Genomic DNA, 27,409 nt, shown 5'->3' on the forward strand with positions numbered 1-27,409 from the left:
ATCAACTCTTCTTGAAGCAGATTTTAATAAAATATTACAGTGAAAGTGCATTGACTTCTTCAGTTTGATGTTTAAAATATTCCGCACACATCCAGTGTTACAAAATGAATTCCAGCATAAACACTGATAAGTGATAAAAGTCCGTATAAACAGCTGTGACGGTAAAGGAAACAACATCCAGCGTTCTTACATTTGTTTGAATGAGGCAGAAAACAAGTCCAGCTGGTTACAGGGTCATAAACAATATGGAGCACCATCGTACATGTAGTGTTTCTGGAATAGACAGCAGGTGACTGTCACCTGTCCTGAGTGCATCTCTTGGTTAGTGGCTCCAGATGTCGCCCTGTGAGTCGGTTGTACTCACTTAGAATGTAGCTCTCCCTCTGTAGCATCTGAAAACACATTCAAAATAAACAGTTGTCAGATGAAATTTACAGTCAAAGTTGGTATTAAAGTCAAACGTTGGGTTACTAGTACAGTAAAAATTGAAGGAATGACTTGCCAGGTAATTAGCAAACAGATTCCATAGAGATGGCAGACAAAACTGAAGAGCTGAGGCACTGAGGACAGAAGTCCTGATGAAGACTTGTCAAAGTGGAAATGCCTAGACATCCCATAAAGGATTTTTAACTACATCAGAGAGCGTTGTATATTCAGCTTTGACTAGCATCTCTGCCATGGACTCTTATTTCCTAATGATCTGACAAGTCATTTGTTCATGTTTTGCCGTTTTAATCCTGTACCCCTCGTCCTGGTTAAGTCTTTTTACTTTTTGACCCCACGTACCACTCACCCTCCTCTCTCTTCATTTGAGCTATTAGTGTCAGGTATCAGAATATAAATCAGGAAGTGGGTAGAGACTTGAGTAAAAAATCTATTTCAATTATAATGTTGAAATTGCATTCAAAATCCATGCAAGGGTAATAAAGAAATTCTACAACAAAGGCATTTTTTAAAGAATGCACCATATTGGATTTTTGCTGATACCAAATATGCTGATATTTCCAAACTTAGTCAGCTGACACTGCTTTATCCAACACTTTTATATTCTTATTGTCATAAGCAAAAAGTCTCTCTCTGTTTCTTATTGTGCCTGTACATTTGTTTTAAAACAGACATAAAAAACAAGTCATTTTTTTCAGCCATAAGAGATAAAATATTGATTTTCAAATGTGGGTATTCAGCTATGGCAAGAAATGAAAGATCCTTTGATTTACATGTGCAAAATATGCAAAAGGTATTAACTATGTAAGTAAAACCAAGCTTCATGTGACTTTTTGAGTGTTACAAAAAGCAATATGTCAGTAGAGGAACTAAATACAAATGTACTGCATTTTCATTGAGCTTAAGCTTCACTGTTTTTGCATAATTCTTTAAGAAGGTAATGTTCATACAAACCTCAGTCCATTCCTCCTCTGTTTCATGTCTATATCCCAACAGGTGACAGATACCGTGTGCAGTGACAACCTAAAGCATGAGGCAAAAGAGGACTAATATCAGAAAAATCAAAGTGCGTGGTCTGGGAAGGTCATCTAGGTCATGGAAATTATCATTTCAAACCAAAGAACAACTAGCAAATGGCTGAAGGTTCTGAAGACGTTCACCCCTCCTCTGACCTGCATAAGCCTTTTGGAAGAGATGCAAAACGTCTACAAAAACATTCAGCTGCCTTTTGGATGAAACTTTGAACACAGTGCACATCTTACTTTAAAGAACAAAGAGAATGGTAGAAGTCATAACACACTAAAAAACTACTCTTTTCTTTATCATAATTGTCACTAAAAAGTGTGCATGAAGAAACATAAAAACATGTACAATTTATTAAACACAGCTGAATGAGATATTTTGGGAAACAATCAACAGAGTGTATTTTGCAAAAACTTAAAGAGGTACTACTCACCGTAAGAGCTCCATGCAGATCCATGGACTCTTCCTGACACTGCTGCATCACATACTCCACCCCTAAGAAAATGTCCCCGAGGTTCTGCTCATCTCTGTGAAGAGGGCAGGGTAGTTTACCGGGTCTTAGGTCCTAAAAACATAAAAGTATACTCTCAATGCAAATTAATCAAAAAATGATGGTAGAAAGATTCCTGGTGATCCTTGTCATCTCCCCACCCACACTGAACTCAACATCTTTTTTTCCAAACAAAAGGAAAACGTGCAGCATTATCAATTTAAAGAGGGTTTATAAACCTTTCATTTTTTGGCAATCACTTATCAATGATACAAATGAGACAAAGAATGAAACACCCACAATAACAAGACATACATATACACATAAGCTCAAATTTAGTGATGCAGGATGAGTATTTATGGAACCAATACAAAAACAGATGATTTCTTCCCCTGATGGCCAATACCAATAAGATAACTAATACATTTTTCTTTGATCGTTAATTTCCTTTTTTTGTTTGCCAACTAGGGGTAAGAGTGGATAATATGTAGTTGGCGGCGAAAAATTAAGAGAGAGATTTTAAAGGCTTTGTTGAGTCTTGATTAGGGGTGAGTATTGAAATCTGGTACCAGCATGGTACCTGCACCCAAACATTACCCAACTTGATGCGTTTTAAGTCCTTGCAATGATCAAAATGCATTTGTACTTCATTTTAGAGCTGTTCTATTGTTTAACCTGTTCATTTACCAAATGGGTATTTAGTTTACCTTGCTCAAAGAGAAGGTTTTCACACCATGTCAAGAGGCTAGACATTTAGTAGAATATCATAGAAAAACATAGTTGCAAAAATAAAGAAGAAACAAAAAAAGTATTTCTATGAACGAGAGGAAAAAGGTAGCCCTGCAATAAACCTTTAAACTTGTCAAAATATGGACGATTTGACCAAAAAAAGTTTAAACTCCTCTTTGGGGAAAAACGTACTGTTTTGTATGATGTTCGAACGTTTCCATTCGCAAGACCAGTTTAAATGTTTCTATGAAACCAAATGCGTTTTTTTTTTTTTTACTTAAATCTCTCTATTGTAAACCAAATATTGTGATATGTATCGTTTGGTTAGCTTAGAGCATTATTACATCCCTTCACACCCCCCATTCCAACAACAGGCTAAGGAAGCAGGTGTCAGCGCTGTCACCACGTTTTCGTATTTACCTCGTAGAAAGGAAATGACAGTACATCCGTAGGCACATTTTTCTTCCTGTACATGTTATTTATTTGCTGAATCCTTTGGTTATCCACACAGATGACGCCCAGGTCAAATTTCTGGACGCCCAGGATGTGTCTCAACGTGTCCACATCTCTGCGCAGTCTGGCGCGGCGAATAGGCACCACCTTCTGGAGGTTCCGCAGCACGACTCCCATTTTAAAATACGATGTGAAAGGAAAAAATGGCTCTTTAAAATATCATGAGACATAGATGAAGGCTTAAGTAAATCCTCTTTTCGGTTTTCCGTGACGACGATTTAGTGCACTTCTTCGTCAATTAGTTTGTATGAACGGTTGGTCAGTATTCCGTTAGCATTGAGCAATGGTCAACCATTCCAGTCAGGCAGAATTCAAGGTGACACGACCCGGCTTCGTCAACATTAGTTCCTTGAAACCTAATACTGTTAAAGGCACTGTCAAATATTCGTACACATGGCGGTAAAGTTTAGCTTTAGAGTTTTACTGGACCGTGTAATCAAACGAAGCAGACAGAACCCTCTTTCAAACCTATTCGAGGTAGTCAACGGTTGAAACGTTGGCCATCATGGCATGGAACACTGCTTCGAGTGGGAACCAGAAAAGTGTCGGACCGGAAACGGAATGTTCATGATATTTTTGAGCGGAAAGGAATAAACAACTCCTCAGAAGAAAATATGAGAGGTAGGAGTTTGACTTATTTAAAGTCTTGGAATTTTAATTTACTCAATTATGATATTAGATGTATTATCAGTATGAAAACTTTAACTGTACTATTAACTTTGCTAGTTGGACGTTTTCGATGTTTGACTGTTAGCAAATGCTAGCGGCTTAGCCATGCAATTGAAAAGGGATCTAACGATAACTGGCAAAATACCCCAAATCGTTTTAAATATGGGCACGTAAATTTGATTTGAGGAAGTGTTTTTATGTGGAAATATTAGTCTCTTAACCAGAAGACCCAATCAAGAAAATTAAGTTTTTTTTCAAACCATTCTGTGCCTCAAGACCAGGAACAGTGTAAAGAGTTTTCCTCTTGTTGCCTCCTGTCCACATAATTCTTTGCTGTAGGATTTGTTAGAAAACCCCGTAACTTAAACACAATTTTGAAAAAGGGTCATGTAAAGAAAAATCATGAATCAGATTGTATTAAGAAAATAATTCTTTGTTTTTGTAACTACACTACATCAGTATCAATAAATTTAGCTGACGCTTTAAAAAATAAGGAACATTAATACATATTTATTATTAGAGAACTGAAATAAGATAAATACGGACATTTATAAATTGCTTTAATTCTAATTTCGAAATTAATTGCCTTCATTTCTTAGAAGTTTGAAAATCTGTTTTTACTGTGTGATAATGCTTTTTATTGTGTTTTTCCAGTATGTACCATACAGTCCATGTTCCCAGTAAAAAAATGTGAAAATTACATAAATGCACAAGATAAACATGTCTATAACAATCTTTACATTTATGTACAAAGCAAACAAAGAAAATGGCAAAAAAAAATGCATTCCTGATCATCCTGGCGGTTCTTGACACATTATCTTCATATTACAGTATTAAATTTCGTGTCATAAGCCATTTGTAAATATCATAGTCATCTGACAACCACATTTCATTCCAATATCTAGAAAAGGGGATGAAAGTAATGAGCATCAAATATCTTCATTAAAGTCATCTCTTCAAAGTGCGTCCAGATAGGGACCTCCATCTTTCGGCATCAACAAAGTTTTGCTGACATTTCTTAAGAAAAGGGAGGGAACATGTTTCATATTTATTGTTAGACAACTGAAATAAGTGACAAACATCCATTTATAACGTGTCTTTATTTTAATTCATATGTAAAACTTAAAAAATCATTTTTAGAATAATGCTTAGGCTACATTTAATTGTGAACCCAGTATCATGCTAGCATCACATCAGGGTGTGACAGAATTATTACATCGCAATGTATATTTGAAGTATGGATGCACAATCTTTGATTTTTACTGATATTCAATGTACAGATATTTAGTATCTCATTTTGCAGATACGGATATATAGGGCTGCTCAAGAATGGCAAAAGATCTAAGGATGCCTGTTATTACCTGCAAGTTAATTAGTGTATGGGTAGATATGTACATTTTTGCTAATATTTATGATGATTTATACTGATTTTTTGGCTATAAAAATCTGCCTATATCTTCTGTAAATATTGGTCATACCTAAGCTTGTGGAGTCTTAGGATGAACCAACAGACCTACGTCAGCTGAAGTCCTTTCTTTTTTTCATCATCATTCCTTACACTTTAAAATGTGTTTTAAGAACTGAAATGTATTTGTCTTCATACTTTAAATTGTAGCCTGTAAGTAGGGCTGATTGCATTTAAATTTGCAATTATTTTCCTCATCTTGTGTATTTTGCAACAAACAAATCATTCTATACTATAAAAAAACACAACATTTGGTTGATTAAACTAAAGCTGAACAACTTCTAAAAAGTGAATGACTATTTTATGTCCTCCTCATTTTTACAAAGGCAAACGTTTACGAAAACAAGGAGTCAAGTGGAGCTGAGAGAGGAAGTAGATAGTCTGGTAGTTGTTTTATGTTTGGTCAACATTCAGGGCTCATGATGGTGCCCCTCAAGTGTTTGGCACCTTAGGCAGCCACCCATATCTGATGGTACACTTGTAAATTTGTCTGATATTTAAGGCTAATTAGCCAAGTTTACTGCCAAAATACACAGAATATGTAAGCTGTAAATATCTGCTGAATTTTTCAGATCTGCCATATTTCTCTTTTTGAGCTATCATCTTTCAACACATATATCATGCTGATATCATGCATCCCTCATTTGTAACAATTTCTATTTATTTATCAGGGTTTGCCATCAAAGGAAACATGAGATGGTGCAGCTAAAAGGTGTCTGCTGTCTAACGCCTGGATAAGTGTGTTTTCTTAACAAAAACACAGGATACTTTGTTTAATTGGTCCACTAAAATTGCACCATGAATCCACCCAATCCGTTTGGAAGTCCTCAAGGTGGAGCTTTCCAAGCTCCAAGCAGCACTATCAAGACTAGTTTGTTTCAGTCATTTGGACAGCAAAGCTCCAGCAGTCAGCCCCAGACTATGGGATTTTTTCCATCAACATCAGCATTTGGACAGCCATCAGTTTTAAATCAGCCAGTAAGTCATGGAAGTACCGTCTTTGGACAGACTCCTGCTTTTGGTCAGCCATCAACACAGCCCACCGCACTGCCCACTATGAGCCAACCTCCAGCATTTGGACAGCCGTCTTTAGGCATGAGTAGCTCAGGTTTTGGAAGTAGCTCCAAACCAGCTTTTGGACAGACAAGTGGACTGAACCAGAGTACAGCGTTTGGACAGACACCTGCGTTTGGGCAGCCCTCTGCGTTCGGGCAGGCTCCAGGCTTTGGTCAGCAGTCTTCAGGGTTTGGCCAACAGTCCTCTGGGTTTGGGAACACCCAGGGGTCCTCTGGCTCTACCCCTGCCCTAGGGCAGCCTCAGCCAATGGGTTTTGGGCAGACTGTGTTTGGACAGCCATCAACTACAAGTGCCAGCACCAGTGTTTTTGGCTCAACTCAAAGTGTAGCCCAAAGCAGGGGATTTGGATCAACCGAGTTCAGCTTCAAGCCTGCTAATGAGGCTCTGTTCAAACCCATCTTCAGTGCAAGCCCAGAGCCTGCAAACCCTCAGACTACTTCGATGTCCAGCTCACCGTTTGGCAGCACTGGATCCCAGACAAGCTCCAGCACCATGAGCAGTAGCACAACTACTAGCACAGGCTTCTCTCTGCTGGCCGGGGCTAAGTCTGGGCCGTTGGGCTTCAGCTTCTCACAGCCTGCTGCTGCCCCCTCTATCTCTGCTCAAAACAATCCGCTAACAACTGGAAACAGCAGCAGCTCTTCCAACACGCTGCAGTTCACCTTTTCTCAGCCAGCTGCTCCCTCCAGCTCCAGCACAAACACATCCTCCACCCAGCCTACCACCCCTTCATCTTTTAGCTTCTCAGCCAAAACCCTCCAGCCTCAGGAGGCACCTGCTTTTGGAGGAACTGTTTTTGGAAAGGCTCCAGCTTTTGGTGACACCAAGGCTAAGGCAGAGACTAGCATAGATGACAAAGGTAGCACCCTTGCGGCTCTAGGGGAAACAAATGTATTTGCAAGATTAAGCAAAGGTACCAAGCGCAAAGAAGATCCAATAGGCTCAGGCAGTGGTCTGGAGAAGCCTGCCACAGAGGAAGATGTTCCAGCAGAAGCAGATTCACCCAGACATCCCTCAAAGAGGCCTCTGATGAGGTCTCGGGGCCCAGCTGGAGGAATCTTTGGAAGGGCACTGAGTGGTCTTCGTAAGGATATCAGCAACCCAGTGAGGCGAGAGACTCAAAAAGAGAAGGAGAGAGAAGAGGTTCAAGCTCAGGGTGAAGACTTACCTGCTACATCTCCAGCAGGAAGCAGGGATATCCTGGAAAAAGCTGAACCGTCAGGTGAGAAGAACGAATCCTAGACATGTCTAATGTTGTCAAAATGTTTGATACTTTAATAATTTTTGATACCATGTGTTTTAAAATGATAGAATCTCTGATTTTTTAAAATGAATGATGATGTCAAAAGATGTCACAGCTTTAAAAAATCCACCAACTAGTGAGAAATTTTAGTCCTATAAAAATGTATAGCCCTGCAAATAACATACCAACTTTCCTCAAGTTCTTTTATTGTAGCATAAAGATGCAAAAGCTCTGTTGATTACTCCTGCAATAGCAAGAGTGCAAATGATGTGACACAGTCCAAACTGCACTAAAAAGTTTTAAATCATATTCTGTGCAGGAGGTGGCTTGAATTTTTTGGGTAAATAATAATAAAATACCCAATATTTAGCTACGACTACTGATAGCATGATCATTTTTTTAGTATCAAATTTCCTGTATTGCAGCAACCCTAAACACTTTGTGTTACATTTGGGAAATGTATGAATCTCAGGAAAAAAATTACCAATGTATCCATTTGGTTCTCTTGTACTGATGTAAGGAAATTGGTGGTGCTTAGCTCTGATTTGCAGAGTAAGTTGTCTTGCTGGATATTTTCATCTTGGTTTCTTACCTTGGCCTTTCATCCTGTTCTAGACTCAGGAAAACCCCCAGAACCCAAGCACGAGACCACTACTCCTGTGAAACGCAGTGTACGCAGAGAGAGCTCAGAGAGCCTAAGCGGCATGTCTCCTACAGAATGCGCCAGCATCATGTGCAGAAATGTGCCTGCTGTCCTCAACAAGAAGGAGATCATGGAGAAGCACTTCAGACATTTTGGGAAAGTTCGCAAGGTCTACTGCCGTCCTGCCAAGAACATGGCCGTCATACACTTTGATGACCATGTGAGTCACTCTTTCTCCTTACTGTTTGTTGATTTCACAAAAACTAGTAAATGATCACTGTTCAGTCAGCTTTTCTGGTAGAAGTGTTTTTTCTTGATACCTACTTTGTTTAAAGTCCCTGTGAAGTGATAAAAAAATCTTTTTTTTAGGTTGGTTGTATGACAGGCCACTGTGCCATAAACCACTAAGCCAAATTTCATCCACGAGAAACGTCTCTAAGTTTATAAGATGAAGTTTCAAAAGCATAAAAATGAGGCAGTAAAATTTGCTTTGGGATGGTTGTGGGCGTGTCGGTTGAATGAGCTGAAGACACGCCCACTCACAAGAAAGACAATCCTCTCAGATTTTAAGAAATACTTTTGACTAGAGCACAGCTGCCTGGCTCTATGCCAGAGCAGATAGACAAAAGTTGGGGATTGAATTTACTGTTTTCTGGTATAAACCTCTCTGTTATGATATTTTCTATGGGAAAGTAGAGAAATTTACCTCACAATGAACAAAAATACCCCATGTAGCTGGCTGTTAACTTTCAATGAAGGCAGTGACATCGACTAACAACAGACTGTACTGAGATGAACCGCTCTGTGATTTTATATCACTGTAGCGCTGGTCTTGGTAATTCCCCATCAAGACTGGTGGTGTCACAGGCTCAGATTAATGCATTGCTCAAATTAAACCAAGCCAGGAAAGAGGTGAACAATGTTTTAATGGTTTAAATCCAAAATTCAGCCACACATAGATCTCAGTGTTTTCACATGTTTACAGTAACCTTATTCCAACATATCTAGTATGTTAAGACACAAAGTTTGGATTTCACCTTATAGGCACTTTAAATATAACTTACTTATCTCTAATAGTGTCAGCCTGCTTCCTTCTATTTGACAAAGACAGAGTAGAGCAGTCTGATTTTACCTCTAGTAGTCTAGACTTCTCATAACTCTGCCTCTTAAAGCTTTAATCTGTATTAGGATGAAATTATTTTGCTTTCTTTTAGTGTTGATTTTTATCTTTTTCAGGCATCTGCAGCAAGGGCAAAGAAAAAAGGCAAAGTTCTGCACAGACATGAGCTGCTACTCCTGTGGCAGAGAAAGAAACAGAGTAAGTATGGCTTATTAATAATTACCTTCGTTAATATTATGCACTCAGCAGTCTGAGTTGAGCTGCTTTAGCCCTAATCCTGGCAACTGAGCGGAAAACAAATTCAGTCAAACTTGGTAATATACCGTTGACCCCAATCAGATTATTTCATCTACCATTTGCTCCCTGAATAGAAACAGTTTTATTAATCTAAATGTTTCTGCTTTAGGTCCAGGTGACAAAGGTAGCAGACCTGCAGCAGAGAAGGAGGAGGCAGAGGGAGAAAGTCAGGAAGAGGCAGGATCCAAGGCTACTCCATCGCCACTCAGAAGACCAGCATTCAGGGCTCCTGCAATCAGCAGCACTGTAACACTCAGCCACAGGTAACACACTAAGATGGTTTATCATTGTCGCTGCATCATAAAATTAAATGCCTAAACTAATGGAAATGCTTTAATGCTCTGTCTTACCTGTCTCTTTTTATATTGCAGCTCTCCAGTGAAAAAGTCATCACTAGCTAAATCACTGCAGTTTGACACCGAAGCACCGAGAGAAAGCAGCACAGAGGCCTCGAGCTCAGAGCGCCCGGTTCCCTCGTCCCTCCTCCACCTTATCGGACAGGTTGCGGAGAGTGCTGAGGACAAGTATCGCCTCCTGGAGCAGAAAGACAAGATCCTACGTCAAGGTTAGGCCACCTCTCACATCAGTTTATTCCTGACTTTAACATGAATCCAAGATCATGAGGGACACTTTTAACTGTACGAGTAATTTCTCTGCACAGGTCGGCCCAAGAGGACAGACTTGGTGCTGTCGAAGGTGTTTGTGGGGACTTGTCCTGACATGTGTCCAGAGAAGGAGCGATACATGAGGGAAACACGGAAACAGCTGAGCATATTTGAGGTCATCCCAGATACTGAAATGGTAAATGAAATACATGAATACATGGTCAAGGAATTGATCAGCAGATGCTGTATTTTTTCTAATGGCGGCAGAAATACTTCAAAGACTGGGAGTGTTCATGTGCAGTGGAGACAGGAGAAATTTAGTAAATAATACATGAAAGTGTCACCTCTAATCTTCGACTAGGTTGATCACACAGCAGCTATCAAGGAGTACAGCCGCTCATCAGCTGACCAGGAGGAGCCCCTGCCCCACGAGCTGCGGCCCCTGCCAGTTCTCAGCATGACCATGGACTATCTGGTGACCCAGATCATGGATCAGGGCGATGACAATTACAGAGAGTGGTACGACTTTGTGTGGAACAGGACCAGAGGCATCAGAAAGGTAAGAGCCCACTTTAGGCAAGCTACCATCTTTGATGCCTGAGCCTAGATGCTGGATATTCTCACAGTTAAATCATTTTAATTACAAACTAAGACAATGGAAAACAAAAAAAAATAGATTATATTATTCATGGATTGATTAGTTTAGCATATAAAGAAGCAAAGTCTTTTCTATTAAATTAGACAAAACTGATGATTTTCTTCTGTCTTTTGCAGAAGATGATGTATCATTTTATTTCTTCCTGAATTCACAATATCTTATAAAACAAAATAAATGTTTTCATAATCTGCAGTAGCAACCTTTTGTTATTGAGCAGACACATTGGTCTTTTATAACAGCACTACAGTATGTGTGCTTTTAGATGTTTATTTCTTTTGACTGAGATTTACCTTTCCAGCTATTAAACTGAAAAGGCATTGATCACACTGCTTCTATTCTTTGTGTTTTTGATTTTATAATACTTATTTTAAATGACTAATTAAGTTTGATTTTAGATCCAGTTTTTGATCAGTTTTAATCATTAGAAAAGGGGCATTAAACCTTTGCCTTAGCCCGCACTGGTTTAACAATACAGCCTCGGTGTGAGCAGCTCCAGTTCGTTTGACCTCATTGCTTGGTTTTTGCTCTGATATGGCTTGTCAGCCTTGAGGCCTTCCATAGAGAGGTGTGTGCCTTTCAAAATCAGTGACAAACCAGATGTTACTTTTCCACATAAACAGCTTTTCAAGTTCATATAAAGGGATGTAAGTTATCATTGGTAAACCTTTGAAAGCAAAGCTTGTAGCTGTTTAAGTGGTATAAATTCAACCCTGTTTGTGTGCATTGTATTTTTGAAAGACAAGTGTATGTTACATGGCATCTAGACTGATTTAAAACCCTCTCATTTTTCTGTCACACCCACAGGACATCATCCAGCAGCACCTGTGCTGCCCTGACACAGTGTCTCTGATTGAGAAGTGCACTCGCTTCCATGTGCACTGCGCTCACCACCTCTGTGAAGAGCACATTTCATCTTTTGATGCCAAGATCAACAACGAGAATATGACCAAGTGCCTCCAGAGTCTCAAAGAAATGTACCAGGACCTGGCCACAAGGCAGGTCTACTGCCCCCGAGAGGCAGAGTTTCGCCAGTACAGCGTGCTGCTCAAACTTAATGATGGAGACATCCTACGGTCAGTCAGTGTGTTTTATTTCTTTGCTTCTTTTCTGTTGTGATTCACTTTTATTGAGATCCCTGCAGCATTCTATCTCCTTTTGTGTAGTTATAATGCTTCCTCTGTCTTTTTTGTGTGTGCAGTGAAGTTCAGCAGTTTCGTGATGAGGTGCGTAATTCCCCTGAGGTGAAGTTTGCTGTGCAGGCATTTGCTGCGGTCAACAGCAACAACTTTGTGCGATTCTTCAAGCTGGTGAAAGGAGCTTCGTACCTCGCCAGCTGCCTGCTGCACAGATACTTCAACCAGGTCAGAAACTGTTTCTTTCATCGATAAAAATGACATAAAACACTCAAACCTGTAGACTGACCCTTTTTTATTTTTGGAGAATATCAACACTACACCAATATGTTCTTTTATTGCATTAAGTTGTGTTGTCTTTTCATTTATTTTCTTCATGCTCAGGTCAGAGCAAAGGCCTTGAAGACACTAAACATTGCTCACACCCTCGGTCCACGATCAAACATGTTTCCAGTTGACGATGTGGTTCGAATGTTAATGTTCCGCAACGTTGATGAGGCGACAGACTTTATCCAGCAGTACGGCCTGAACCTACTCGATGGGTAAGTGTCTACTAGTGGTCTACAGCAGTATTTTTCAAAGTGTGCAAATATTTAAAAGCAACAACTGTGATAACATTATTGTGACAAGGACATTTAAAAAAAACATCTTTGTTGATGTAGTTAATCAATGCATATGGAAATCTACATGTTTTTGTTTATGTCTATCTTTCAGTTAACATTCAGGTACAGTAATATATTTTAAGAAGCAATTACAAAGAATTTGTTACAAATAAATATGTTTACTGTTACATTACATCTGATTATTGTTGGAACAAACAATGGAATGGACATGGAACATCAGCACAGTCACTGGTAATGAATAACCAAACAAAGGAATATTGTAGTGCATTATTATTTTGTGTAATTTTATGCCTTTGCATGGGCCATAGCAAAGTGCATTCATCCTGCCATTCTTGTGAACACGATATCTCAGAACTTTTAGAGATTTTCTTTAAACTTTGCACAGATGTCCTCTCAGACTCAAGGATTAATTGATGAGTTTTTGGAAATCAATGCTAAGGTTATTCAGCATCATGCTTATTGCTTATCAGATTTTTACGACCTAAGCACGGATACCATCTGTTTGTTTGTCTCTTGACCCACCACTGTACTTTCACTGTGCTATAATTGCATACCTTACAGAGGCATGTAATGACGAGGCTGAAATTGTAGTTGACATTGTTATTAAATTATAATTACTAAATATTGTTTCCAGTATGGTGGAGCTGAGTCGGACAGCCTTTCAGGAGCCAGACCTTCCTCTGTCTCAGAAGAAATCAGAGGTCATCCTCTCTAAAAAGACCGTGCTGACTGGAGAGGTGGTGAATGGAGGACCTCTCCCTGACCCCCCACAGCACACCCCCACCTGCAGCTTTGACTCCATGAACAAGTATCGTGGTGAGGGCCCTATGGCTGAGCCTGCAACAGTTCAAATCAAAGGTATAAGCTCCATTTCTCATTGTGTAACTTTAATCACTAATTGGTTTAAAAATCTCCTTTAAAGTACATAAATAGAGCTATTCATTAACACAAGCTGATTTTTTTTCTTTAATTCTCAGCCCCTTCTGTCAGGCCAGAGGTTAAAGCTCCTCCCAGTGTTGAGCTGCTGACACAGATCGAGCCGGCCCAGGTTCCAGACATACCTGCTGAATTTGAGTTATCTCCAGCTGTTGTAGACGAGACTGGAGAGCCGAGTGAACCATATCACAGCCCAACGCCTCCAGCAGACTCCCAGCAATTGTTCCAGCCAATATCGGCGCCTGAGCCTGTGAAACCTCCATCACCTCCACCCAAACCTAAGCCTATCTACACCAATGAGGCAAGTAACCCACTTATTAAAGAGACCAAAGAAGCAATTTAAGGATGGTAGTTTGGACTATTGGAATAAATATATTTTATGTTTTAGACCAAATGAACGTAGGAATGATCGGATGAATCAGTGATGAAGATTTATGATTATTTTAAGTCTTTTTTTGTGTTCATGTGCACATGGTGGTAATGGTGCTTATGTTCTCCTCACAGGACATTATGGCTGTTCTGGACTGTGTGATTGAAGAGGTGATTGAAGCAGGAGCGAGGGAGGTCGCAGATGCTGGTGTCAGTTATGTCTCAGCTGCTCTTGAGTACGTTTCAAGCCGTCCATCTGTTCAGTTTTGAATATATCCTCTTGATTTCAATAATTAATATTTATCATGACTTTATTGAGATACAGTGTAGTGTCTCTATGTGTTTTTTCTTTAAATTGACTAACTAGCCGTCTTGTTTTCTTTGGTTTTGCAGAGAGAGCAATGAACAGGTGGAGTCTCTGGTGGGCGAGGTGTTAGGACAGATGCTGCAGGAGCTTTCCTCCACAGAGATTGATTTGGAACGTGAACGCATCGCTGAAGAGAAACGGAAGCTTGAAGAAGCCAGGTTGGTCTAATAATTACAAACTTGATTCTAACAAGCTAAACTTAAACATTCATCATATCATGTAGAATTATTTACAACAAACTGTTGAGATTGAGGCACTCATTTTGACTGAAAAAATCAAGTTTGATCATCTCAAATCTAGTCACCTCAGTGTTTAACACTTCACACTGCGTATTGTCCTTCTGGTTTGTTTTACTTGAGCACTTCTTGTGTCCCATCATCTCTGAAGGAAAATTAAGGAGTCTTGAGTTTTATTCAAGTTTAATTATTGCAATTGTAACCCAGCTTATTCCTTACATTTTTACTTTATATGATATACTCAGGTCAACTTATGTTAGTCAAACAGATATACTTCATACTTGGAAGTAAAGAGGCAATGCAGTACATTTTACATGAAGCAGGGCTAAGGTGCTTGTGACTGTTAAAAGGTCATCAGAGTAACTCTTTGACTAAATATTGGTAATCACAGTAACTTGAAATAATGTTCAAACTAATCTGTCTCATCAAACTCACCTCTGTTTGTTTTTCTTGTCTGTTCTGTCAGGAGGAAGCAGGAACACGAGGCCTTCCTGGTTCAGTATAGCTTCTCTCTCTGTACAGAGCTCATCCATGAAGTCTTAAACAAGACTATCAAAGAGACTGCCGCCTCTGAGATCCAGTAAGACTTTAAAACTCAGCCAAGGTCTAATGCTGTCTGATATCAGGTTATATAACTAACTAGGGAGTTAGAATCATAACAAAGTGCTAGAATTAAAGATGCTTGCATAAATTATATAAACCTTCAAGTGGCACAAGTAAGTTTCACTGATTTAAGATGATCTTCTTTTAATTTATTTTTAGACAAGCGGTGAATGAAAAAGCAGAGCTTGTGGCTAAATGCACAGAGCAGGTCTGCAACAGTCTAGTGGAGGAGACTTTGGATGTAGACATCGCTGCGCTGGTTGAGGACATCCTTGAAGCCGAGCTGCAACGCATCCACAAGTACATCAAAAGGTATGATGAAGAAAAACAGGCAGAAACTGAGAAATCAGACAGTCTTTGCAACATCAGTCGTTTAAATGATTGTTCAGTTAGACTTTGGTTGAATTTCCCCTTAAATGTATCAACTGCTTCTTTGTTTCCTGCCCTCTTTATCACTACCAGGTGGCGTGATGTGGTGGCCGTCCGTCGACAGCTGAAGAGACAGATGAGAGGTTTCCCTGCAGCTCCCTGCTGTGTGGACCCTCGATTCAAACTGAAAGCTCTGGCTCCCAGCGCTCCTGCACAGCCCGACATTTCAGATCTGGCCCGTGGCGTGGTTAACCTGGGCAACGCCGGCACCCTGGCTCTCTCCAGCACCAGGTAACTTTCTAAATGAGTTTTATCCAAGAGGGATTTTGAAATGCAAAGGAGGATTCATGCTGTTTTAAAACTGGTGGATGTTTGTAATATTCAGAACGTTATATTTGACATAACTGACACAAAATAAACCATTATGAATATGTTGAGACGATAAAAAAAATCAGTAGATGTCAAGGAAACAGCCAGAAATGACTTGCTATCAACCTATTAGTAATTTACTGTATGTGTGCTTGTCTGGTAAGACTTTCGTAAATAAAACTTAACTGCTTCAATAAATATAAAACTTGTGTTGTTTGCTTTTAAAAGGTTGCTAAAACTGAGGCAGGAGGTAATCCATCACATGAGAGTCCACTACTACTACCAGCGGCTGCTCGAGTAAGTCTCCAGTTATTCATTATCCTCTGAGCTTTTGATTGTAAAGCTGAATTTTAACTTCCTTCATCTTCTCTATCAGTGAGACAGTTTGGGCTCCAATCGACCTGCCAGCTCTGGTGACAGAAAACATCCCAAACCCACCAGACAGAATCTTCTGGAAAGCTGTTCTCCTCCTGCCGAGTGATCACGAGAGTGTGGCCAGCCTGGCTGACAGGTAAGCAGCAACATCTCCATTAGAAAAAAAGTCACTGAGCACTCCAACCTCCTTTTATTGAAACCAGTGAACTTTATGAGCTTATTATCATCTTGTCTGTTTTCTTCAGGATATTGTCAGACTGGCTGGAGGTGAAGCTCGGGAGAGGGAAGGTGCTGGAGGAGAGGGAGGAGCAGCCTGGCGATGCACTGCAGACCCTCTGTGTCACCAACACGCTGCAGGACAGAGACCAGCACACTCACAAAGTTCACATCAGTATTAAGGTGAGACCACAGTGTAGATTATATAGATTTCTATAGTCACATATGTAGAAAATAGACACCAATGTTTGCCTGAAACACAGTATGTGTTCAACAAGACTGAGCTGAAATTAAGCAGCATCTTTACTGAAATGACAGGACTATCAGAGACATAGACAAAGCTGAAACACTGGTGTGCAAAAGAGACCAACCAAGGAGTAAATCACAGTTCAGAAGATTAACAACAGAACATTCTGTTTTAGAACGTTGCTGGTGACAGTTGCAGCGGTCTGAACTGAGCCATTGTAGCTGAAATCAGGCAAGCTGAATCTGCTGTTTTTGGCCACTGCAAGCAGATAAATGTGAAATAGAAATCTCATTTTGATAGGCTACAATACCAAAAAATGTTCAAAGTCGAATTTTTTCTTAGATAAAGTCATGCTGTGAATTTTGGAAATAATTACATCTGTCTTTTTTAAACCTTTTTTTTCATATGGAAACATTACTCAGTTAGACACTCCTGTCCCGTTCTTTAGCTGTGCAAGTAAGCAGGACGCTTGCCTCTAATGCATAAGAAAATTCAAAGCTGTAGGAGCTAAATTTGTTGGTAGAAATATATTCTCAGCAGATATCTTAGTTGTCACAACACTGAGCTAAAAAATTATTTCGGTGTTTATATGGGCCATATAATTTTACCTTTCACTAGACGATGGCTATGGCAAAGGAATTAGAGATGAGCAGGAATCATACAGCCTGATAAAAATGTGAAAGACAGGAAAAATTGTTAATGCGCAACATTTTTTTCTTGTGGAGACAGGTTTTTTGCCCTCTAACTTAATAGATCTCTTTAAATAGAGGGACTGTGAGAGTTGTTGCAACAGAAATGATTTATCGTTCTGTCCAGTCACTGCAGTGTGAAACTCACAGGCTTTCAGAAGGTTGCAGAGCAGTTCATCGCAAGCATTTGCAAGTTTCATTTGCAAGCAATGTCCAAGGTTAAAGATCAGCAATAATTCTGGAGTTTTTTCAATTAAAAAAAGTTTTTTTAAACTTATTTTAAGTTAAAAAATTAGATGTCAATACTATAACCATAGCAAACACAGTGAAAACTATTTAAGATACAAATTTTATTTTTGTTCTATGATCTTTTTATGATGAAAATTTTAAACTTTTGCTGTTTTTACTTTGTAAGTCGCTAGAAAAAGTCTAGGTAACCTAAAATCTGCACATCTTACTTGAATAAATGTCTTGATAAGGTGTCTGAAGAAAAAAAAAATTAAGGTGGTTTTCAGTACACAAATTTTGACCCTTTGTTAAGTTAATTTTTTTTTATTATTAAATAAAGTTATTAAATTACTGTTTGTGTGTACAGAGGAGCTGGAGGGATTATAGACTTTATATTTTGTAACACTCTATTTTTATGGTGTTTCTACAGGCGTCCCGTGGCCCTCTGAGTGAAGACAGTCTCTCCAAAGTGGAGGAGTGCTGTGAGCTTCACGGGACAGGAGCTCTGATCACGCTGCTTCCTGCCATCCCCGTCATCGAAGCGAGCCACGATGAGCAGGATGTCCCTCTGCTGTCGGCTCTGCTGCAGCTCAAACAGCTTCAACAGGCCAGTACATGGCACTGCCCGCTGCCTCTGGTTATACTAGTACCTGGGCCTGACAGAGACACCGAGCACACACAGAAACTAGAGGAAGGTAATTAACAGCTGTAATAAAAAATATAAAGGCGTAATTTTATAGTGTATGAGACAGAACTGAAGCATTATCAGGATTAATGTAATATGTTTCTGCTGTGTCCCTCAGCTCTGATGCTGCCCACTCTGGTGAATGAAGGCCTGATATCAGAGTTCACATTCATCTTCATACCAGAGACAACGAGTGACCTACAGGGATCCAAACAGGTATTTCACAAGCACATTTAAAGAAAAACACCACAAAAAACAACTCTTTTTTCCCCTTATTTTCAGCTGGGTTTAGTGGACCTCACTTTCACAGGAATGTGGAAGGAGTGTTTATTCAGTGGCTTAATATTTATTTATTTTCCATCAACTGCTCAGAGTTGGTGTTTAGCTGCTTAAAACCCCCAGTTCCAATCAGATTCTCTCTTACTGTGTTGTGTTGTAGTTTGGTGCTAGTTTTGTTGTGCTATGTAGTTTTTTGTAGCTGTCTGACTGATGAAAACTCTGTAAATAAGTTTAAAAACAACTGAATAAAGCTTTTAAACGCAATGCACGCAAATTTCAATGCTTCTGCAGAAATTTAGATTTCAGATTTATGTAAATAAAATGAGTTTGTGTTATTTAACTACTTTCATGGCTGGAAGTTGTATCAAAATATTTGTAATGAAAACTAATGTGACTAGATGATAAATAAAAAAAAAAGGTTCAGGCAGGTAGACTTCTCTTCATTTTCTTGCCACTGATATAGATTCTTCAACATTTTTTAAATAACTTTAAATCTTTTTGCTGATTAATCCTCTGTTGTTTCTTCTCAGCTCAACCACGCCTTACGTTGGCTGCTGGCCCGAGCCCCCTCTCGCTTCCCCCTCTCCTGTCAGACCCTGGTGCAGCTCGTGGAGGCCGGTTTGAGTCGAGAGTTCAGCCCCAGAGTTCTCACCCAGCAACAGGAGCGTGTGACTGCAGGTCTTCCCCCTCAGGACCCCGCTCCCGTCATTCAGCTGTACAACACTGTCCTGGCTCACATCGCTGACAAAGTGTCATCTCAGGAACTCAGCAGACTGTCATGGCCGCCGTGCGAGTTCTGCCTTCCAGAAACGCAAGACTTTGTCCCTCATTTGGGCTGGAACTCTACTGAGCACCTCGCCTGGCTGCGGGACGCCGTCCTCAGTCTGCAGCTGCCAAAATGGGAGACGTCATCTGCTGAAGGTCAGTGACTGAGATGTCAGGAAATGTTTTCTTTTCAAGTAATTCAAAGTTTTAATACTATTAACAAGAACAGTTACCCATAACCTTTGTTTTATGGTATTTTCGAACACCGAAAGACTTGAGTTCAGATATTCAGAAATCTCCTCTGGGAAGGAGGAGCTGGGGTGGAGGAGGGTTGTAAAAAGTGACATGGAGAGGGAGCAGCAAAGCATGGCCAGATTAGAGCAGTTTAAATATGGCAACATAAGTGCAATTAGCCAATAGCATGCTTCAAAGCAAATCAACTGGCCGTCAGCTGATGAGGATTTGCGTGAGATCAGCTGATCTCAGTTATATAGCAGTGCTTGACTCTGTGGCCTGCCTGAACCAATGCTGTCCGCTCTATTTACTGTAACATGTTTTAAATAGATAATTTTGTGTAGATATGGAAGTTCAGGATGAGCCGCATGTTTTAACACAAACCTTTTAACTTAAACTTTTCCTACTCTGGTATAAATGCAGTGAATATATATTTTATTTAAAGGTATCAGAGAGGAACTTTGTGAAACTTTGAGCTATTGGTTTGAATTGCCACCGGGAAAAGCAAAGATTGTATCTCAACATCTCAAGTTACTCCTCCCTCCTCACTTTCATCCTCTTTTCTCTTTTCTAGGCTCATGGTCTGACCTCTGCTCCTCTATCTATCGTTACGCCGCTCAAATCCCCGTCTCACACCGCAGTCAGCCTCTCCTCATGTCACGGCTTGAGAATCTTCTGGAAAGAGTCAGGCTAAAGAGTCACTTTACCCGAACCTACAACAAAACCGTCAGCAGGTGGGTCAGTAGAGACGAGGATTCATTCAGCCAAATTCCCTGGGATGACGTGCTGGTGATCTGCATCGACCACAAACTCAAAGACTGGCAGATCCCCAGCCCTCCTGTCTGTGAGGGTGAGGAACATTCAAAAACTCTGGTGTAGAAGAATACAATTATTCTGCAACAGATGGAGGGTGTATGACTGTCTTGATATATGAATATTTATGTGTTTGTTTTTAAGATGCTGTGACAGGAGATGGAGAGATCCTGGTTTACTTCCCGACAGAGTCATTGAATGGTTTTACACCACCTGAGGAGTGGACCGAGGCTGTCAGACAAACCCACAGACAGAAACACCAGGAGAAGGAAAGGTAAGAAGATCCTCCAATGCCCAAATGAGTTTCAAATGGTCTTTTTATTTCACTGCAAAGCTACTGCAATATGTCACTTTTGGTTTTAGGTATCAGCTGCAACATTTTAAAGAGATTAAGGTGTTGTTGAGTTGTTCACATATTTGAACAAAAATCGGAAGAAAAAAGACATGACAGCCCAACATCTTTGACTGGAATTAAACAAACCATCATGATCAATATTGTCAAAGAGGACACAAATAATTGGAGCCTGATCAGAATAGAAGTGCGTTATGTAAACATTGCCAGCCAGAAGATTAGGATCTGATACAGGCTGCTGTATCAGATCTCAGTGGTGATTTGTGTTGATTCAGTAGATGTCCATGAAAGTTTTCTCACCTTAAATGTGATCTAATAATTACTGGGCATGCCTGCCTCTCTTATGTCTGAAGGTCATCTTGCAGATCGTCCCTGTCCTCATGTTTATTGACTACAGAGAAGTTTGTAATACTGAACTGCATGTATAATTTAAACAGGAGCAAAACAATGGCCTACAGCAGTGATTCTCAACAGGTCTAGCCTAAGGACCCACCAATATTTCTGATGATAAATCACGACCCAAATTTCCAAAAAATTTCAACATGCACATTTAGTAAATTAAAATGTTCCACCTAAGATCTTGGATGGACCAGAATCAATGACAGGATCATGTGACGAGGCAAAACTGATATGTTTTACACCCCCCTTTCCCCATAATAACATTTATATTTTAGCCACTTTTCCAGAGATCTTGAGAAATTACTTAATTACATTGGAAAAAAATCGCTCTTTTATTGTAAGAAAAGGAGATAATTTGAAATATTGATAAAATATTTAAATTTACTCAATATCACAGTAAAACAGAGTAAAATCAATGGCATGGTTGTATGTTCTTCTCAGACTTTTGCCACCATTTCCTTCCAGACACACATCCGCAACCCACTGAAAATTTCTCTGCGACCCACTTTTGGGTCCCAATCCACCAGTTGAGAACCATTGGCTTACAGTACACAATGTAGATTCATTTTGAAATAAAGACATAAAACAGAAATCCAGTGTCACAGATTGAAGAGGAGTGGAATCTCTCTCGCACAGTGAAGTTGAGGAGGCGTTCAGCGACAGTCAGTGTTTGTTAACAACATAGGTGAAGTCAGTAGCTTGAATGTACTTACCAAAAACTAGACTAAAATCAGAAACATACCGGATCTCTCTAGGGCTGAAAGATTTGCTGTATAATCTTACTGTAATTTTTTTCTCCCAATATTGCGATTCAGTATGCAACTATATTTAAGTTTCTCATCTTACATGTTTTTCAACAAACATAAATCATTCTTTATTATAACTAGCACAGTATTAGATAAATTTAAACTAGGGTTGAATGAATTTGAAAGATATATATGAGTGCAATTTTTGCTCATGTAGCAAATTTAGAATTAATGAACATATTAAAGGGGATGATCATTTTAATTTTATTCTCATTTTGACCAAGAAAACCACATACATGAACAAGAAAAGTATAATTTTTAGTAAACCATACTAAATAAAGTTGCTCGAATGTGTGCATAATGTGTAAAGCATAACATCTCTGCTGCAAAAAAAATGTATCAAACTGGTTTTCTGACACATTTCAGGCCAAAGAAATATGCAGCAAGTTATACTGCAGTTTAATCTAATTTTCAATTAATTGCCCCGCCCCAGATCTCCCTGTGCAGAAAAACTTTATTGACATATGCTGATTTTTTTCTGATATATTTGTTGAATTTTCCACAATAAACAAATATGCAGATATAGAACCAATGATGCCAAAAACCAACAAGCAAGTCAAAACAAACAGCTCAGTTTGATAAAGTTATACAGAAAGCTAAAGACAACCATCTGTTTCACACAGGTTACAATCAAGGCTCAACAAACTCCTTTTAAAATAATGGCAGAAAGATCAGGTCTAAGATAATTCAAACAGGGCTGCCAGACTTTGTGAAACTAATCTTTCTTGCATGTAAAATGCTTGTGAGTTATTATAATGGAGCAAGTTCTGATACAAATTTACTCCATCATTTAACAGAAGAGCTCTTAACACTAATCTGCTGTAACAGGAGGAGCTTGTTAACAGAAAAAAACCCTTGATTTATACTTTATCAATACCAGAGCATAACATCGCACGCTGATGAGTTAATATTGAACAAAGATCAATTTCTTACAAGTGAAGGGCTCATTTTTCACTCATTTACTGTTTTATTAAAGCTGTTTTAGACCTGCATGCCAGCTGTACACGTCTCATATTTGATTCTGTCTAAATGTTTGATGCATGTGTACACACGTCATAGTCCATGTTAACAGTACATTTTTAATCCCCAGTCAGAATGATTTTCATTGAGAAATACTTCAAATGTGAACATAGTTAATGTTTATCATTTTAAGAGACCTTTATATTTGATGCAAACACAGAAGATAGGAAGGATTTAGCGAACAAGTTCTCCAGTATTTCAGTTAATCTCCAAATTTATCAGACACACTTTGACAAATACTGTAAAGTGCATTTTGTTTATTTCAATAGTTGTATTTTACTCCTAAAAAGAGCTTTGACTTCCCTTTTCTGTCTCTAGAGTTTAAAATAGAACATGCTGGTGGTGCTCAAAGTTTTCAAAAGACATGTAATGAAGTTACAGTCGCATCTCCACCACTCCTCTGCTACACTTATTCAGTACACTTCCTTTGCTCCTTCCTTTTTACCCCCACCCCCCCACCCCTCCTCCATCCTCAGAGCCAGTGCAGCTGCCTGCGCCCCGTCCTACAGTCTGTCCCTCAGACAGAATTTGTTCCATAGTCAGCTGGAGCCCCTGGAGGCCCCAACATCCCCGCTGGACATCACGCATACTCCTTCATCAGAAGAGCTGCTGGCACACAGAGTCCTGCAGAGTTTAGAGGAGGAGAAGGCCGAGAGCAAAAGGTGCAAACACAACACTGCTGGGGGAAAGTTCTGTTACCTTGAATTAAAAATGACACACTCTCTGCAATCTAAGAATCAGATATAACAAAAAGTGATAAAATACTATTTCTATTTCGTACAGTTATGTTGGGGAAGCCTGAATCCTTCAAAAATCAATTTTGGCAGTTAGACTGAAGTGCTGTATAGTTCTAAACAACAAATGACCAAATATTAGATGGGTCTAGGATTTGCCTTTATTTCCTTGGAGAGCAAAAGGAACTGTGGGGAGAAGAGAGCAGGGAACAACAAGCACTGATGCCCCAGGACAAAGAATCAAACCTACAGCCACTGTGATGAGAACTCTCATCTCCTTTTATGGGCACCTGGTCTAACTGAGATATGCCAGTGTTTTTACACATTTTAACAGACTTTGTTGATTTAGCTTGTAAATAGTCCACAGCAAATGTGTAATTTATTGGCAGAAATTTTACTATAATTATTTACAATAATTTTACTGAAGAAGTGGGCAAATAATTTCAGTACATAAAGGATTTTTTTGGGGGGGGGTTACAGCTGTAAGGGGAGAACGGGGTTGATTGTCACACTTTTTACTGTAGTGTGAATTGCTCATCATCAAAACATCTTTCATTGTCATTCCTACAAGCTAAAGGTGTTGGTTTGAAATGTGTAACCCTCTCATTTTCTAACTTATTGAAACAAAGAGGTACTTTCACAATCAAAGACACCCTGACACATTGTGACAACCAAACCCATCGTAGGGATGGTTATCACACACTATGGGGATGGTTGTCCCAAGGTTATTTTAATAGGGAAACTCTTTAAAAGAAGGCAAGAAGGTAGATCTAAATTTGAAACTTTAATAGCATTGACAACTTCAAAACATAATGATGCATCTCCACACAAAATTAGCAAGGAACATTAACAGGAACATCTTTAGGCCAGCCTATAGACCTATGGCAACATAAAGAACAAAACTTACAGGCCTAACATTAATAGTCTTCTTAACTAGGCTAGTTACAGTGATGGTAAATGTAGAGCTTGTGCACTCCAACTAAGCAGAGCTTGTGTTCCCACTGGTTGCACATCCAACACTTCTGTATCTTCCCTGAATGACTGAGACAACCAACCCTAAAGAGAATGTGACAACCAACCCCGACTAGAATATCTTGCTAGTATCGAGGCTAACAACCATTTAGCAACTACTTAGCTAGCTAACAACAAACTATACTATAGCTTTCCCTTCACACTTTTTAAGGGGTACAGTTATGTTGTTATAAACCCATTGTGTTAAGAAAAATACTGAGGAGCTGAAAATGTTCAATTTGACATGAAGAACACAGAAGTCCTCTCACCTCAAGTTCAGCTGTCCTACTCCAGAGAAGACTTTGTGGGTGAGCTTTAGTCCCAATTCTTGAAAATTGCATACCAAATTTTAGGAGACAGCACCCTTTGGAGGCGAGATATGAGTGTGACAACCAATCAATGTGACAACCAACCCTGTTCTTCCCTAACTTCCCCCAAAAAAGCGGAACTGGTTTTGTTTCCTAACAAATACTTCTGTCTGCAGGAGCATGGAGCAGCTTCAGCGCTGGCTGGACGGTGACCCTGTAGACCATTTAACCACACCGCTTTTCATCCCAACCTCCACTCTGCTTTCAATGCCAACAACGATAAAGCTGCCGGCTGCAGCCAGGAGCCAAGACACTGCTCTAGCACAGGTATGATATGTTCTTCTGACTTTACCCAGTGATCCTGGGAAAGCCTAGGTCTTCCTCAAACAGCTGTTCTTGGTTTTAGATACTGTGAAGATGACAGGTTTAGCTTAAAGTTCTGACCTGTGAACTTGGCTGATTTGTGTCTTGTTCTGCATTTAAGATGGCATACAGGTGTGCAGCTTACCAAATTTTGAAATTACATAATCAATTAAACATTTCTTTCTTTTTTTTTTTTCTTTTTTTTTTTTGAGAACAAATATTTGATTTATGCATACAGTTGCAGATGAAGAGATAATTATGAAATTTCTTTTCTATATGTTGCAGCCTAACCCTCTGGTGTTCATGTGTTTTACTTCTTGTGATCTCCAGCAGACAGAGCCTGAGGACAACCCATCAGAGAAAGCAGACTGGCCTAAAACCTTGCCTGTATCGATGACACAGCGACTGAAGGAACTGGAGCAGCAGATTCTGGCGAGCCAAGAGGAAGAGCTGGCGTGCAGATTGGAGCTGAGCGGTCTGCTTAGTATCGTTGATGACTGATGAACTTTTAAAGGAAATACTTTGCTATGCAAATGTTCGCAGTCTGTCAACAAACAGACTTTCTCTGCAGAGAGAGATGACTTTTTATTTGCTGAGCTCATGGGAGTCGGTGGTGTACTGAGTACAACATGTTTACTGCGATAGTGTGTCTTACATTTTCTACCTGTGTTGAAATTGTGCTTGAATAGAATATTAAGATTTTTATTTTTGTTTTAGTCTTATTGCATTGAATTAACATGTGTAGCTTCAGGATGGGTCTAAACAGATTCAGTGCCTAACATCATGTCATAAACATGAGATGCTGACTCCTTAAGTTTGTTAAAATCACCTCCAAAGCTGCGTCTCATCTGTTGTCAAAATCACTGAATGGTTTTGATGATCTTTTCTTAAAAGCTGCTTTAAATCATAGTCTTGTGTTTTTGAGCAAATGTTTGTACTGTTGATTTATGAAATTGTGTTACAAATTTTGAAATAAAGTGTTGTTTTACATGAAAGTAAGTTCGTTCAGTTTTCCATCAGTTTATTAGACATGATGACTGATTTTCTAATGTATAGATATTAGCATGGTCAGCTGAAACTGAACATTACAAACATGACTTTTGCTTAACATTTCTATGTAAGCATTATTTTTTAGTTTAAGTCATTTCAACCACCACTGGCCTAACAATACATTTGAGTGATACAAAGTTAGGTATTCGACCCCTTGGATGTTTCACCTTTTTTTATTTTTAAATCCATCATGGTCAATATAATTTGACTTTTTGGGGAAAAACATCTTCAAAATCAAAGTGAAAACAGATTTCTACAGGGTAATGTCAATTAAATTAAAAATATGTAATATAGATGAGTGACTGCATTAATATTCCCCGCCTTCTTGTCAGTATTTAGTGGCTGCAATCACAGCACTGAGTCTGTGGAAAGGTCTCAATCAGGCTTTCACATCTGGACACTGCACTATTTCTCCATTCATCTTTGCAAAACTGCTCAAGCTCTGCCAGGTTGCACAGGATCTGACATGATAGCCCTTTTCAAGTCCAGCCAAAAAACTTCCCTGTTAGATTGAGGTCTGGGCTCTGACTGGGCCACTCCAGAACATTCATCCTGTGGTCTTTAAACCATTGTTTTGCTGGAAAATAAATCTTCTCCCAAGTTATAGTTCTTTGCAGACTGAATGAGATTGTCCTCCAGGATTTTCCTATAGTTTGCTGCACTCATTTTACTCCTTACCTTTACAAGCCTTCCAGGGCCAGCTGCTGAGAAGCATCCCCTCAGCATGATGCTGCCATCACCTTGCACAAACTCATGCCAAAGCAGGTCGACAGATGAGTGAGAACATTTTTTCCATCATTAAAAGCTTCAAGTGATTGTTTTTACTCTTCATTTCATACAGACATGTTCCAGTT

The 27,409-nt window shown here is 39.4% G+C and overlaps 2 protein-coding genes across 3 annotated transcripts; one reads left to right on the forward strand and one right to left on the reverse strand.

The window, feature by feature from the left end:
- Positions 1-6: 6 nt before the first annotated feature.
- On the reverse strand, positions 7-3,730 carry ybey (ybeY metalloendoribonuclease). The gene is made up of 4 exons (XM_041807618.1): positions 3,107-3,730; positions 1,901-2,032; positions 1,399-1,467; positions 7-392 (listed from the first exon to the last, which is right to left on the reverse strand). Exons 1-4 carry the CDS (start codon positions 3,314-3,316, stop codon positions 297-299), a joined length of 507 nt encoding a protein of 168 aa, XP_041663552.1. The 5' UTR covers positions 3,317-3,730; the 3' UTR covers positions 7-296.
- A 15-nt stretch (positions 3,731-3,745) lies between these two features.
- LOC121522917 (minichromosome maintenance complex component 3 associated protein) lies at positions 3,746-26,479 on the forward strand. Of its 2 annotated transcripts, none has more exons than XM_041807614.1 (29): positions 3,746-3,820; positions 6,005-7,632; positions 8,269-8,516; positions 9,533-9,614; positions 9,823-9,976; positions 10,085-10,278; positions 10,375-10,514; positions 10,680-10,877; positions 11,781-12,049; positions 12,175-12,337; positions 12,494-12,651; positions 13,367-13,590; positions 13,710-13,969; positions 14,173-14,273; positions 14,431-14,562; positions 15,107-15,220; positions 15,403-15,555; positions 15,706-15,903; positions 16,210-16,278; positions 16,358-16,492; positions 16,602-16,755; positions 18,167-18,431; positions 18,540-18,637; positions 19,231-19,621; positions 20,274-20,549; positions 20,657-20,786; positions 23,566-23,751; positions 25,319-25,469; positions 25,836-26,479. In XM_041807614.1, exons 2-29 carry the CDS (start codon positions 6,132-6,134, stop codon positions 26,004-26,006), a joined length of 6,315 nt encoding a protein of 2,104 aa, XP_041663548.1. In that variant the 5' UTR covers positions 3,746-3,820; positions 6,005-6,131; the 3' UTR covers positions 26,007-26,479. The 2 variants fall into 2 exon arrangements, with proteins under 2 accessions (XP_041663548.1, XP_041663549.1); XM_041807615.1 differs by having other exon boundaries at positions 25,839-26,479.
- Positions 26,480-27,409: the final 930 nt, after the last annotated feature.

Source organism: Cheilinus undulatus, linkage group 15 (genome assembly GCF_018320785.1).
Source record: "Cheilinus undulatus linkage group 15, ASM1832078v1, whole genome shotgun sequence".
In the NCBI taxonomy this organism is placed as follows: Eukaryota; Metazoa; Chordata; class Actinopteri; order Labriformes; family Labridae; genus Cheilinus; species Cheilinus undulatus.

Coding starts and splice junctions, on each gene's coding strand:
- ybey (XM_041807618.1), bottom strand. CDS start 3,316: ATGGGAGTCGTGCTGCGGAACCTCCAGAAGGTGGTGCCTATTCGCCGC. Junction 2,033..3,106: donor TGTCATTTCCTTTCTACGAG/GTAAATACGAAA, acceptor TTATGTTTTTAG/GACCTAAGACCCGGTAAACT. Junction 393..1,398: donor CAGAGGAGGAATGGACTGAG/GTTTGTATGAAC, acceptor ATGTGTTTTCAG/ATGCTACAGAGGGAGAGCTA.
- LOC121522917 (XM_041807614.1), top strand. CDS start 6,132: ATGAATCCACCCAATCCGTTTGGAAGTCCTCAAGGTGGAGCTTTCCAA. Junction 10,515..10,679: donor TCATCCCAGATACTGAAATG/GTAAATGAAATA, acceptor ATCTTCGACTAG/GTTGATCACACAGCAGCTAT. Junction 16,756..18,166: donor AAGTTCACATCAGTATTAAG/GTGAGACCACAG, acceptor GTGTTTCTACAG/GCGTCCCGTGGCCCTCTGAG.